The sequence below is a fragment of the Bubalus kerabau genome, chromosome 4 (assembly GCF_029407905.1).
Source record: "Bubalus kerabau isolate K-KA32 ecotype Philippines breed swamp buffalo chromosome 4, PCC_UOA_SB_1v2, whole genome shotgun sequence".
NCBI lineage: Eukaryota > Metazoa > Chordata > Mammalia > Artiodactyla > Bovidae > Bubalus > Bubalus kerabau.
The window spans coordinates 136,298,451-136,312,508 of NC_073627.1; the positions used below are offsets into that span (position 1 = coordinate 136,298,451).

General features: G+C 46.9%; 1 protein-coding gene across 2 annotated transcripts in view; it reads right to left on the reverse strand.

The window, feature by feature from the left end:
• The window catches only part of BIN3 (bridging integrator 3), a 50,377-nt gene that overhangs the window by 17,008 nt on the left and 19,311 nt on the right, over positions 1–14,058 (reverse strand). The window contains exon 2 of one of the 2 annotated variants that reach the window (XM_055578725.1): positions 6,023–6,071. The exons of the other annotated variant lie outside the window; for it this stretch is intronic. Coding sequence (XP_055434700.1) covers positions 6,023–6,071 — 49 coding nt within the window. The remainder of the gene's footprint in view (positions 1–6,022; positions 6,072–14,058) is intronic. 2 annotated transcript variants of the gene reach the window in all.

Consider the following 14,058-nt stretch of genomic DNA (forward strand, 5'->3'; position numbering starts at 1 on the left):
GAAGGGGGCAGATAAGGGGCTCAGAGTGTGACAGAAACTCCTCACCCAGGCTTGGAGGAAAGTGGGTAGGAACTGGTCCCCTCCCAACCCGGTTTCCTCACAAGTCCTGAGCCTGAGAGGTTCGGGTGGATCGTGAAAGACACAGGATCAACTGTTCTGTGCACTGGGATACTTAGGCCCATCACAAATATCATTATTGACTCAGTAATGCTATCTAAACTCTGGATGAGTTACCAGGTTTCCTCGATATTTAAACTGAGTGGGTGTGTGCCTGGACCCCAATTCCCTGACTGACACGGCAGGTGAAGTGAGGACAGTCACCCGCACTTCTAGAGCCTGGATCTCCCCGTCGGTCATGCGGGGCCCAGGTGGTGGTCTCAGCAGAGTGGCCAGTGGAGTCCCGTGGGAGAACTGAGCATCGCCTCTGCTTCGTCCTCTCCCAAGGAGGCCTAACTGCTCCCTGCACGTTCCCAGAGCCGGCTTGTCGTCCATCAGTCACTTGGCAGGCAGGTGTGCTGAGGGCCCTCACCACACTGAGGTCCCTGGGACAGAAGGGTGTCAGCTGATCAAGGTCACACCACTACTGAGCGGGAGGCCTAGGGTTTGAATACGGACAAGGCAGCCCGGCTCTCAGGTCTGTGCCCTTAACTGTCATGCTACCAAAGTGGGGAAAGCCCCAGCTGATGAACTGAGGCCATGACCTCTGAGAGGGCCTTCCTGGCTGCCACCCAGAGGCTCCTGCTAGGGAGAGCCCTAAATCCTGTCACTGGACATACAGGTTAGAGGTGAGGCACACAAATCTGTAGTTATCATCAAAGACTCATGTGCTGTTCCCCAACACGGGCCTCACGCTCCACGTCTGGATGGAGGTAAATTCAACACAAGTCACAGACTAGCAGAACATTATCCAGGCCAAGGATTTCATGGGATAAGTGAGGAGCATGCTGCCAGAGGGAGTGATTTACTTCAGGACACAGGCCTACTTTGTGGGATAGCAGGACTAGAATGCAGACTGCTAGCTTAGGTCTTTTTTTTAAAAAAAAAAAAAAAAAAAACTACATTCACAGGACTTGCCTGGTGGTCCTGTGGCTAAGACTATGAACTCCCAATGCAGAGGGCCCAGGTTCAATCCCTGGTCGGGGAACTAAGACCCCATAAGCCACTTGGCACAAACAGAAAAAAATCAAACTCCCAAAACAAACAAAAAGCCTCGTCTCTGGTGCCCCAGCAGAGTCTTCACGTCTTACAGGCATTTTTTGGCCAAAAAAGTGTAATTGAAATGAAGGTCACCATGGCCGGAGTTTGCTCTCCTGAAGATCAAGAGCAGACAGGAGGGGCCCCGGGAGGTGGTGGGGGGTGGGGGTGGGGGAAAGGGGGAAAGGAGGCCAAGGCCTGGCTTGCAGCACACTCTTGTGCAATCCCCAGGGTGCTGTGCGGGGTGTCAGGGAACCTGGTCTCCCTGGGTGCCACTGCTGGTCCTTGCATGTAGAAGGGCTGCAGGTTTCCAACTGGCTCAGGAGAAACTTGGGGATCTTACACTGGAAGCAGAGAGGTGTGTCGGATGGGAACTTGGGGCTCTTGCTCTACACACTGACAGCCTAAGAGAAGGTCAAGGATGCTTCACCTCCTGTCTCTGGTAGCCACCTGGGGCTACTTCCACAGCTCACTGTTCCGGAGGTCTCTGGTCCCCTGGGGAAAGATCTAAGAGGCATAGCACCCGGATACTAGACTCTCAGACGATGGCTTAGGGGATCAAGGGACACACTGAAGTCTCGTTCCAAGGTGTATCCGTGCTGAGGAAAGGAGCCAAACACAAAAGATCTGAACATCTTTGGACGTCCAATGCCTTTGCCAAAAAAGCAACTGGACCCCAGTCAACAATGCAAGTGTAAACACATGTGTGTGACCATCAGCGGGTCAGGTCTGGCTGGCGGGGTCAGTGCTGGGAGGATCAAGCACCAAGACCGCCTCAGCATTCATGGAGGCTCGGGGTGGCCAGAGGGGCTGAGCGGCTCATGGCTCATCTCCAGGGCCTGGGCCAGACTGCCGCATAGTAGGAGCTCAGTGGTTGTTAAGTGAGTATGGGGCAGAATTTCTGCCCACTCACATGCATGGGGAAGACAGGAAGGCCCATGGACAGGGCCAGGCTCACATTCTGGGGCTATAAGCTGAGGTGGGGAAACAGGAACCCTGGGCCAGCTGAGAAACTCCCCTTCCAGGAAGCAGCCTCTCTTAGACTTGTTACAAAGGGTCCCTTCACTTTGTATGTGGAAACAGTTCTCAAGGGAAGGATCAACCTGCTGTGACTCCCATCTACTTTGACCTTCCAGAATGCCTGCCTGCCTCGCTGGGACTCTGGGCGTGTGTGAGACCCAGGGAAAGCCTTGCTTTAAAGGCCAAAGTCTGGGACATCCTTGGTGGTCCAGTGGCTAAGACTCCACGCTCCAGATGCGGGCGGTCCGGGTTCAATCCCTGGTCAGGGAACTAAGATCTCATATGCTGCAACTAAGACCTGGTGAGGCCAAATAAATAAATATTAAAAAAAAAAAAAAAAAAAGAAGAAGTCTTCCATCTTCCTGGCTATAGAGGGAGGTACAGTTTCTTTTCTGTACCAAGACACTCCAGCTCTTTGATGGGCTGGGGCAGCGGGAGGGGACTAAGCAGAAGCTGAGGAGTAGGAGGTGGGCGAGTGCCCATCCTTCCATTTCTGTCCCAGGGGTCAGCCCCTGCAGAGAACACACCCTCCCAGCCAAAGCTTTGACAATCCTGGGGTTTGTGTTAATAACCTGGGCACAGGAGAATGGGGAGGGCAAATGCACAATGCTTTCTTTGTGTCTGATGGTTGGGTGCCTCAAGCCAAGAAAACTCCTGGAACTCCCTGAAGATAACATGAGCACTTCTTCCCATGACAAGGGTGCCACGACTTCCAATAACCCAGGCAGCCACATCTGTTCCCTCCCCGAGAGGGCCTGGAAAAACAGAGTGCGTCACCCGAGTTCGGGGGCAGCTGCCAGAGATGCTGAGACAACTGCACGGCTTGGGCCTGTGTGGGGGCCAGGAGGGGGCTGGTGGGGGTGGAGGGAGACTCCAAAGAGGCAGGGTCTAGCTCCACAGATTCAGTGCCTCTGGGGAGTCGAGGAATCAAAGGCCTCTATTCCAAGCCATGAGTTGGCTCTGATTTCTTCTTGAGAGACTGAAGGCCCAGGTGACTGGACTGGTTGGTTGCAGTGGGGAATCCAGCTGTTTGGGACAGGCTGGGTCCTTGGTGGTTTATGCAGTCACGTCAGCTATCATCTCGTTATGTAGTGAGTACTTGCTGAAAGTACTTGTGAGTACTTGCTGCCAGGTACTGTGTTAAGTGCTTTATCTGCTCCTCCTGTGAGATACATCACACATCAATGACATAGGAGCTAGTAACATCCTCACTTCAACAAAGAGAAAATGAAGGATCAGAAGGGCTTCCTTGGCAGTCCAGTGGTTAAAACTCCGAACTTTCAATGCAGGAAGGGGGTGGGGTTTGATCCCTGGTTGGGGAACTAAGACCTCATACACAGCAGGGTGGCTTGACCGAAAAAAAAAAAAAAAAAAAAAAAAAACCCCACACACAAACCCCCATGAAACGAAGGCTCAGAGAGGGTAAGGAACTTGCTGAGGCTCACAGGCAGCATGTGGCAGGGCCAGGACGGGAATCCAGACAGAGAAGCTTACAAATACACTCAGTGCTACCCAGTCTGTCTGGAGGAGCTGACGCCAGGAGTAAGAGGACTACAATTCTGTCCCAAACACAACGGACTCTAGGAAGGGAAGAGGGAGGCCTTGGGCCCATCCACAGGCACTGAGTCTGCCATCTGCCTTTCCTCTGGGGAGTCCTGGCCATTCCCCCAAATAGAAGACCCAGAGACTTTCCAACAATGAAGTCTGCCAAGGAAGCTAGAAACTTCAGTCTCGTCTATACTTTTCCATGGAGGACAAAGGCTATTTTGATAAAGGCTGGGATGTTAGGAGACATTTTTGTTTCTTTGCTTGTTTTTTGGTAGTGAGTGCTGGGAATAAAAGACCCTTCTTGAAACCACTTCCCTTTCAGATCTGCCCTGGATTAAACTCTGGAGACTCAAAGCCACACCTTCCCACTTCCTGTGGCCAGCTGCAGCACGCCCAGATTCTCCGCGCCTCAGCCTCCACAGCTGCTCAGCCTCTGCATGGGAGGTAAGCTCTGAGTCTGTCCCTGGCCTGCCTTTGCTTGAAAAACAGGAGGGGTCTTTTAATGCAGGCCCATTTCCTCCTAAGTGACCTGATGGTGGATTTCCCAAAGATGAAGCCAGTGCTCAGATGTGCTCAGAACTTCCCTTGCTGCCAAACCCAGTCCTGAGTCCTGCTGCTGCTGCTAAGTCGCTTCAGTCGTGGCCGACTGGACTGCAGCCCACCAGGCTCCTCCGTCCATGGGATTCTCCAGGCAAGGGTACTGGAGTGGGGTGCCATTGCTTTCTCTGGTTCTGAGTCCTGAGCCAAGGTTATTAAGACAAGAACTGCCAATGGCTGGGAAGACAGTGCAGAGCCTCCAGCAGGCTGACCAGTGCTAGGCTTACAGGTACGGTCTCCCACATTAGACCCTTAGGAGTCTTACTCAGATTTGTGGGTGAGGGGTTGAAGAGGCCATTCCTGACGAGAATTTCAAAACCTCAGGTCTTCACAGCCCAAGTGAGAGCACACAAAGCAATGGCAAGGGTCCTGAACGCGAGTCCTAACTCCAGCTCTGTCAGAATTAGGTTAAGACCTTGCAAAGTCACCCCAACTCTACGGCCACTGGTCTCCTTATCAGGAAAACTGGAGGCTGGACTGGACAGTCTCTAAGGGTGTGGCATGTGGGATCTTAGTTCCCTGACCAGGGATTGAACCTGTGCCCCCTGCAGTGGAAGCAGAGTCCTAATCACTGGACCACCAGAGAAGTCCCACAGTTCCAACTTTCTAAGAATCTAGATTTTCCTCCTCTTCTGTTGGGATGATAAAATGGGGATAAAAACTGTGAGCTTAGAAGAGGGTTGGTGTTGATGAGTCGCTAAGTCATGTATGACTCTTTGAGACCCCATGGACTGTAGCAAGTCAGGCTTCCCTGTCCTTCTCCATCTCCCAGAGTTTACTCAAACTCATGTCCACTCAGTCAATGATGCCATCCAACCATCTCATCCACTGTTGTCCCTTTCTTCTCCTGCCCTTAGTCTTCTTTCCTAGCATCAGGGTCTTTTCTAATGACTTGGCTCTTCATATCAGGTGGCCAGAGTATTGGAGCTTCAGCATCACTCCTTCCAATGAATATTCAGGGTTGATTTCCTTTAGGATTGACTGGTTTGATCTCCCTGCCATCCAAGGGACTCAAGAATCTTCTCCAGCACCACAGTTCAAAAGCATCAATTCTTCAGTGCTCAGCATTCTTCATGGTTCAAGTCTCACACCCGAACATGACTACTGGAAAAACCATAGCTTTGACTATATGGACCTTTGTCAGCAAAATGATGTCTCTGCTTTTTCATAAGAGGGTAGGAGTCAATCATGCCCTTCCTCTGAGTGGCTCTGGGTCCTGCCTAAGAATGAATGTGGCAGCAGAGAGAAGGGGACCTGGGCATCCCAGGGAGGCTCCCTGGGATTTTACGCAGCCTGAGGAGGCCGGTGATATAGGTCTGGGGCACGTCCCTGCTGAGTTTCATGAATGCTTTCAGTAAAGTGCAGACTGTCACAACCAGGCCCCTGTGACAGGCTGCTCAGAAGCGGGGTGTCCATCCTCACCTTGTGACCCATGTCTGCCACCTCCATAATGAGGGGGAGGGGCCCAGGCTGACCTGAGGGAATAAAGTGTCCTGGGACAGGAGGGCCCTGCAAGCCCCCACCTATGCGAGGTCCTAGAGCGACACGACTGGGAATAATAAGGCCCCGGTTCTGCTTCTCCAGTCCCACAACCCGCTGAGTCAAAGCTCCGGTTCTATACAAAGGCTACGTGAGTCTCAGAGTCACAGAACTGGTTACTCACTGTTTTGGGGACAATCTGTTTCTTGGGCTGCCCAATCTTGAAAGGAATCCTGTGAGAGAGACAGAGAGAGATGAAGAGGGAAGTTAGGAGAAATGGGGAAGGACGTGGTTGAAAAGATTCAATGAGGTACGGCCACTTCTCCCCTGGAAGGGGTGCCTCACCTCAGGGCACTCATACCACATGACTGCGGGTCGAGGACCATGAGCAGCCAGGCTGGGCTCCAGGGCAACGGTCCTCCACGGACACGCGGGTGAAGATGCCCCTGAGCACTACTGTCTGTTGTCTAAATACACTGCAAAGGTGAAGCCAGGAAAGCGAGGCACTGTACTAGTAACAGTCGCTACACAGCTTGCGTCTGGGGGAGCGGCTAGGGCAGAGAGGTCACATGCTCACCTGGAGAGTTCTCATCCTTGAAAACACGCCTTTAAAAAACCACCACAAAACCCACTATCACCTCCCCCCAAATAAATAAATACATAGAAGACAAACAAACAAAAACCCCACTCTCATCTGTAGTAGGTGCTTCCCTATTTTTCTACAGAGACACACACTGTGGAGGGCTTCTTTTTTTTTAAGCTGATTTTAAAAAATATATATTTATTTATATATTTGGTTGCACTGGGTCTTGGTTGCAGCATGTGGGATCTAGTTCCCTGACCAGGGGTTGAACCCAGGCCTCCTGCATTGAGAGCATGGAGTCTTAGTCACTGGACCACCAGGGAAGTTCCGAAACTGTGGAGAGCTTCTTGTGGGGCTGGGGAGAGACGACAAACTGCAGGGGCATTAAGGATCAGTCAGGCTGAGTTATGTCCCGCAAGAACTGACAACATCTAAATAAAGCTAGCTTGGTGAAGAATCTGAATTCAGCTCAAGGTTGGCTTGAACTTGCTGGGAAGCTCTGCCCCTCAGGTTGTCCACCTGAAAATGGAAGACAGCTTGCCCTGACGGGAGGAAGGTCATGGTGGAAGAGTCTAACCCCACCTCTCCTTTCACGGACAGGCTGCCCTTCACCAGGACTATGCCAGGACTTAATCTCCTACTCTGGGAAACCAGAGGGTTAAACTGGGAGTCTACAAGTCTACAAGCTTCCTTCAGGTGCTGAAAATTCTACGATCCTATAATTTTGAGACTTAAAGAAGCCACAATGCAACCCAACAGCTACAGAAGCACAGGCTTCTCCTACCCAGGCAGGAGGGAGGGAAGCCTTCCTGGCTGGGATCAGCTCAGGGAAGAGCCCTCGGGGTACAGGCTGGACCCCCTCAATGCTCTCCTTCCAGGCTCAGGACCAGTGGGTCCCTTCCATTCAAACCTCCCGCTCCCACCGCATCCCTCACCCCCTCCCTACACACATCCCTCTCCTGGAGCCTGACTTCTGGCCCGCACTGACCAACACTGCCACTAAACCCAATGGTATAATTAACCACCGATAATAACCCCAGACAACAATCTGGTTGAGAGGATGGGCCAGCCTGAGTCACAGTGGTTTAAATTTAATTTCTGGAGGACATCCTGTTTATTGTTAACCCAGCCCCATAATTTGGGAGTGTTAACCCTTTGGGGGCTGGCTCATTCACGTGGCTTCTGTAAACAAATCAGCTCTGGCTGTGTCATTACCAGGGAAAGGGAAGTGATGGAACCAAAAAGGAAAGGGAAAAAAAATGAGATTGCCATTTCCCTTTCTCAGACCTGAAGAAGACAGGTTAAGAGGGGAGCCTTAGACTCCTCCCCCTCCCCCCAGTTACTTTTCCCCAGATCAGGGACTCAAGCTGATTGACACAATGGTTTTGGACAGTGAGACACTGCCTTCAAGGACCATTTTGGTAACAGTGCAAATGAGGTCCTGGTGGCATTACAAAAGGACTGATCCTTCTCTGTGGCAAGCATACGGCCTATAAAAAGCTCGAGACCAGGAATCAGAAACCCTGGTCTCTGCCTCTGACTAGTTTCTTAGACAAACTATAAAACAAAGGAGTTGGACTATATGGCCCTTTCAGCTTATCTAAAACTTGAATTCTACACTGAATTCTCCCTTCCAAGAATGTGGGGAGCAGGATGAGAATTCTAAACACGACTCAGAGCAGTCGTCAAAGTGATTCTAACTCGGCGTCTAGTACTACTGCCTCCCTGGTGGCTCCGATGGCAAAGAATCCGCCTGCAACGCGGGAGACCTGGGTTCCATCCCTGGGTTGGGAAGAGCCCCTGGAGAAGGGAATGGCAGCCCACTCCAGTACTCTGGCCTGGGAAGCCCCATGGACAGAGGGGCCCACATGCAGGCTACAATGCATGGGGTCGCAGGAGTCGGACGTGACTGAGCAACTCACACACACACAACATTACCACCAACTAGAGACAAAGGAATTAGGAACTTCGATTCCATTATTTGTGGTGCCACAGCCTCTCTCTCTCTAAATCTTAATTTAGAATCACGGTATTTTTAGAGCTGCGAGTTACCATAGAAATTTTTCCAGTTCAACCCTCTCATTTGGTGGATGGAGAAGGAGATATGGAGGGGCGCAGTGACGAGCCCAGGGTCATGCGACGACAGGATGCAGAACAAACTGTCAGGGCCTCGATTTGTCCATATTTCTCTCGGCTACTCAGAATGCAATACTCTTTCACAAAAACATATTCCTTCATGTATATTTGAAGACGTTATGAAAAACCATCTGACCACAATACCTCATCCTAAAATACTATGGATTTTACAAAGGGTTCATGGTTATGAGACAGGAAACGAAAAGAGGACCGTGTTATCAGGAAAAGGAGGCTGGTGCTGAAAAGTGTGCTTCTACACACGAGAGGCTACATGCACCGTGTAGACGGAGCCAGGTCTCTGGAACCTCACTGTCAGCAACTGACAATCACCTATAACTTTATCATTTAATTCTGATCAGGTTTCAGTTCACCTCTTCAAAAGCTATCTCCCTGCCTGAAGAAAGCTTTTCTTTTAAAAAAGTTACTTTTAATTTTAAAAGGTTTAGGTTTACAGAACAACTGTGAAGACAGTCCCTAGCTCCATATATTCCACACCCAGTTTTCCTTATTATTAACCTCTTACAGTTGTATGGTATATTTATTACAATTAAGAAGCCAATCCTGAGATATCAAAGTCTATGCTTGACTCAGATTCCCTTAGTTTTGACCTCAGGTCCTTTTGAAGTTCAGGATCCTAGCCAGGCTACTGCATTCCATTTAGTTGTTAAGTCTCCTTAGCCTCCTCTTGATCTTTTCTCAGACCTTCCCTGTTTTCTGATGACCCTGACCATTTTCAGGAGTGCTGGTCAGGTATTCTATGGACGGTCCCTTGGTTGGTTTGTCTGCTTTTTTTCTCATGACTGGATTGGGGTTATGGGTTGTAGGGGAAGAAGTAACAGTGCCATTCCCGCCACATCACACTGAGGGTTTGAGCTATCAATGTGACTTTCTGAAAAAAAAAAAAAAAAAAAAAATTAACCATTGGAATTTTCTAAAAAGTCTTTACTGACTTTGTAAATAATATTTCTTCTGATCTGTTTTGCTTTTTTTTTGGCCTTAAGGCATGTAGGATCTTAGCTCCCCGACCAGGGATCCAACTTGCACCCCCTGCACTGGAACGCGCAGTCTGAACCACTGGACTGCCAGGGAAGTCTCTCAGTGTGACTTCTTACAGACGATGTGAGCCTCGGTCACTGGGCTGAAGCAGTGTTTCCCAGGATTCTCCACTCTATGGTCACTTCCCACACCCACGCCCTGGTATGCCCCCTCCCCTCTTTGGAAGGAAGCCACTATGGAACAGCCCATACTTAAGGAGTTATACTCCGTCTCCTGGAGGGCAGAGTATTGGCACAAGTTATTTGGGATTCTGCACAGAATTCTGTTCTTCGTTTATTTCTTTATTCAGTCATTTGTATCAGTATAAATGCATATTTATTTTATATGAGTTATAATCCAATACTACTTTACTTGTTCTTCCAACTGTTCCAGCTTTGAGAGCTCCTCTAGTTGGCTCCTGTGTCCTTCTGACACACCCACATCAGTGTGTGTGTGTTTTGTTAGTACTTCCTTGCTTTCTGGACAACAAGATGCTCATTGTGTACATTTCCTGCACCAGCCCTAGAACTGGTGAAGGAACTTCCGAAACCAGCAGTCACTGTGCCTCTGTAATATGGTCTCGCTCTGCCTTTTAGCGTCCTTTCTCTTTCATCCAATACAGCTACCACCGATTCAGCCAAGTGGCTGTCCATTTATTCCCCAAATCCTAACTCCCTGTCCCAAAGTGGGACGTCCATTTTTTTTTTTTTTTTTTAGCATCAACACTGTCATTTACAATTTCATCAGGACAAAAGGTATAAAACTTGGGGCAACTGGGACATATAGCCATTCCACCCACAGGGAACCCTCCCCTTCTTCTGGTTTCATCAAAGCTGTTCTGAGTCTCAAACTTTGCTGACCTTCTTTGAAATGTCGATGACTTTATTTGGCATTTAAAAATATTCTACCTTTTACAGTTGATTACAGTTCATCTCTTTAAAAAGTAAACATGCTCATGAGAGAAAACTTAAGAAATACAGAAAAGCCTAGAAGAGAGAAAAAAGAGAAAGAAGGGGAAAAGAAAAAAAACCCCAACAGCCCCCAGTCTCCTATAGAAAGACAACCAAGGTTAACGTTTTGGTGTTAATTATATTTGAACATTTGCAGGAAAAAAAAACAAAAACACAAAACGAAACAAAGCTTGAAGCAGATATGCCAAATGTTAGTAGTTAATTCCGGGTGGTGAGAATATGATTACTGTTCTCTTCTTTGCACTTTCCTTATTTCTCAAATACGCTTAAGAAAAAACTTACTTTTTTTTCTTGACTATAAAAATAACACCTGATCAGTGTCAAAAACTTGGAAAACTATGAAGAACACAACACAGATACAAACACACAAAATCCCAGAGAAAAAGTACCAACTTGAATCTCAGTGTACATGAGTGTGTACACGTATGCACTACTTACACAACTTTTAAAAAATAAAGGGACCATATATCAGGAGTGTTTTTATATGCCAATTTAGTTTTCATTGGCTTTTTTCTTTTTTATTATTTGAATTAATTTATATTATTTGTTTCTAATTGAAGGATAACTGCTTTACAATATTGTATTGGTTTCTGCCATACATCAACATGAATCAGTGATAGGTATATATATATTCTCTCCCTCTGAAACTCCCTCCTACCGCACCCCACCCCTCTAGGTTGTCGCAGAGCCTTGGTTTGAGTTCCAAGTCACTCACCAGATTCCCACTGGCTATCTGTTTTACATATGGTAATGTATATGTTTCCATGCTTCTGTCTCCATTCATCCTCGTCTTTCCCTTCCGTGTTCATAAGTCTGTTCTCTACGTCAGCATCTCCATTGCTGCCCTGCACCATCTTTCTAGATTCCACATGTATGTGTTAAAATATGACATTTGTTTTCTCTTTCTGACTTCACTCTGTATAATAATTAGCCTGACTTTTAAGAGCTATTTAAAAGTATTTCATTAATCAACTGTACCACTAGTTTTCTTTTTGTGCTCACATCGCTCACTTACTGTTCAACTGCTTCAAGTTTTTCTTCTCTTGAAAATGAAAATGAATGGCTAAATCTTTGGGCACATCAAGGATTAGTTACAATTGGTTGGAATTGCTGGGTCAAAGGATATCTGCAGGTTCAAGGTTTTGATTCACTTGCCAAATGGACCCTGAGACAGATTGAAACAGTTTACATATTTTTAAAGGACTGAAATAGTTTATTTCAAAGTATATGATACTTTGGACAGTGTATCAGGATTCTTTTCCTGGCTTACTGTTTCCCTCTCCATTTTACATGTGTGTGTGTGTGTGTGTGTTTAACATACAGAGGCTTTTAATTAGTATGAAGTCAAAAGGACCAAGTCTATCTTTTTCCTTTATGATTTCTTCTTTTGATATCCTACAAAGACCTGCCTCCTCCACCCCAACAAGAAAAATTCATGTAGATTTACTTTATTACTTTGATGACTTCCTCTTTAAGCTTTGCTCTTATCAAAGCTATACATGTGCATTGTTTAATAAGGGAACAATGTTTGCTAAGCAAAACATTAGGTTCTAGGCTCCCCAGTCTCACTCAGTTGCTTAAGATAAGCACTTCTAACTTGGCTGTTCTTTTTTTGTTGTTGTTGTTTGATATGTACCTTTGCATCTTTAAATAGAAAATGTGAGCATTGCCCCTCGTTGATTATTAGGTTTCAGGTCCTAGCTACTGACTTTTTATCGTGGAAGATTTAACTAAACAAACACATGCACCTCTTTTGGGTCTTCACCCCTATTACCAAAGGCATATTTGCAACTCTGTCTTCTCAATAGAGTTATACTGTGATCTGGTTAGATTCATATGAAATACACTATTAGGAACATAATGTGATTTGTTTTCCTTCCTGCGTGTGGCAGCCAGCAGACTGTTCAGCCTCAGCCAAATCTTCAGGAGACAGCAGAGTTCCCGAGCCAAACTCCCCAGATGAGCCACTCCCAAATTCCTGACAATCAGAAACTGGTATTGTTGGGAGGCACTGTTGGTGGTAGGGTGGGGGATGGGGGGGGGGGGAGGGAGGTAATCTGTTACACAGCAACACAAAACTTGGAACACTGCATAAGTTTCCCTAAAAATAGTTTTTACTTTCACATGCTTAATTTTCTATGTTTAGCACTAATCCTCTCTCAATTGTCTAAATCTACTCAGTACATTCCCTTGTATTAGGTGTTCTATCATCTCCCCTTCCTGAAAGTCTCTACTGGAGCATTGAACCTAGTCTGGATGGACTGCCTCTCCTCCTGGGCTCTCCCATCACCATCTTTACAGGGATTTCTTTGGCTTCTCTCCTAGGAGCTTCTCCACCTGGACTATGGGTCTTCCCCTTTCTTGGTTTACTCCTCATTTGGGTGGGTAAAGTGTGAGGGAGATCATTTAAAAATATATATATTTGGTTGTGCCAGGTCTTAGTTGAAGGATGTGGAATCTAGTTCTCTGACCAGGGATTGAACCCAGGCCCTCTGCATTGGGAGTGTGGAGTCTTAGCCACTGAACCACCAAAGAAGTCCTGGAGATCATTTTTGAGACAGCACAACCCAAACTCTTTTTATCCTATCCTCAAGCTATAGTTAGTTGACTGGGTATGGAATTGTAGGCTGGGAATGACTTCTTCCAGAATCTCAAAGGCACTGGTTCCTTGGCTTCTTTTTTCCCAGTACCGTTTAGGTGGTGAAGTCTGAAGCCACTCTGATTCCCAAACCTTTGCATAGGATCTGCTTTTTATTTTCTTCATGCAAGCTTCGAGGATCAGATGTGCATCCTCTGCAATGCAGAATTTCACAACGATGTACCTTGTGGTGTTTTTATCCATTGTGCTGGGGTATTCACAGGACTCTGTCAAGCTGGCCATTTATAATCTTTAGTTCTTGGATTAAAGGAGACTTTGTTGTTGTTGACCCATTCCCATTTTCTGTTTGCCTTTTAAAAAAATTTCTAATTCTGATGCTGACCTTGGTTGGTCCTCTAATTTCTCTTTTTTTTTTTCAATGTTTCCTTACTTTTTAATATTTCTAAAGAGATTTTCATTTCTGCTATCACGTTTTTCTTTTCAACAGCTCTTCTTAATTTTCAGGATGTCTTTTTTAAAAAAGGAGTAACCTGTTTTTACTTATCAGATGCTTTATCTGAAACTTTCAATGAGAGCTTTGAAAAGAGCTTCCTCTTCCTTTAGAGTCTCAGTTTCCCTTCAAGTTGCTCTTTTGGTTTGTTTTAGTCTCCGTTTTTCACACTAAATATGTCCCTTGGACGAACAGTAATTCTTGGTTATCTTCTCGAGTATATGACTAGAAGCCAAAAGGCAGCTGTGAGTACATGAATAGTGTCTGTCTATTGTGTAGGATGATCTGGCTGAGAAGTCTTATAGGGGATCCTTGATGTCAGTATCTGGTCTTTTCTCTGAGGAAGGTGAAATTCCCTAGAGAAGATTTTTCCACTCCCATCCACTGGATGTAAAGACCCAGCTCA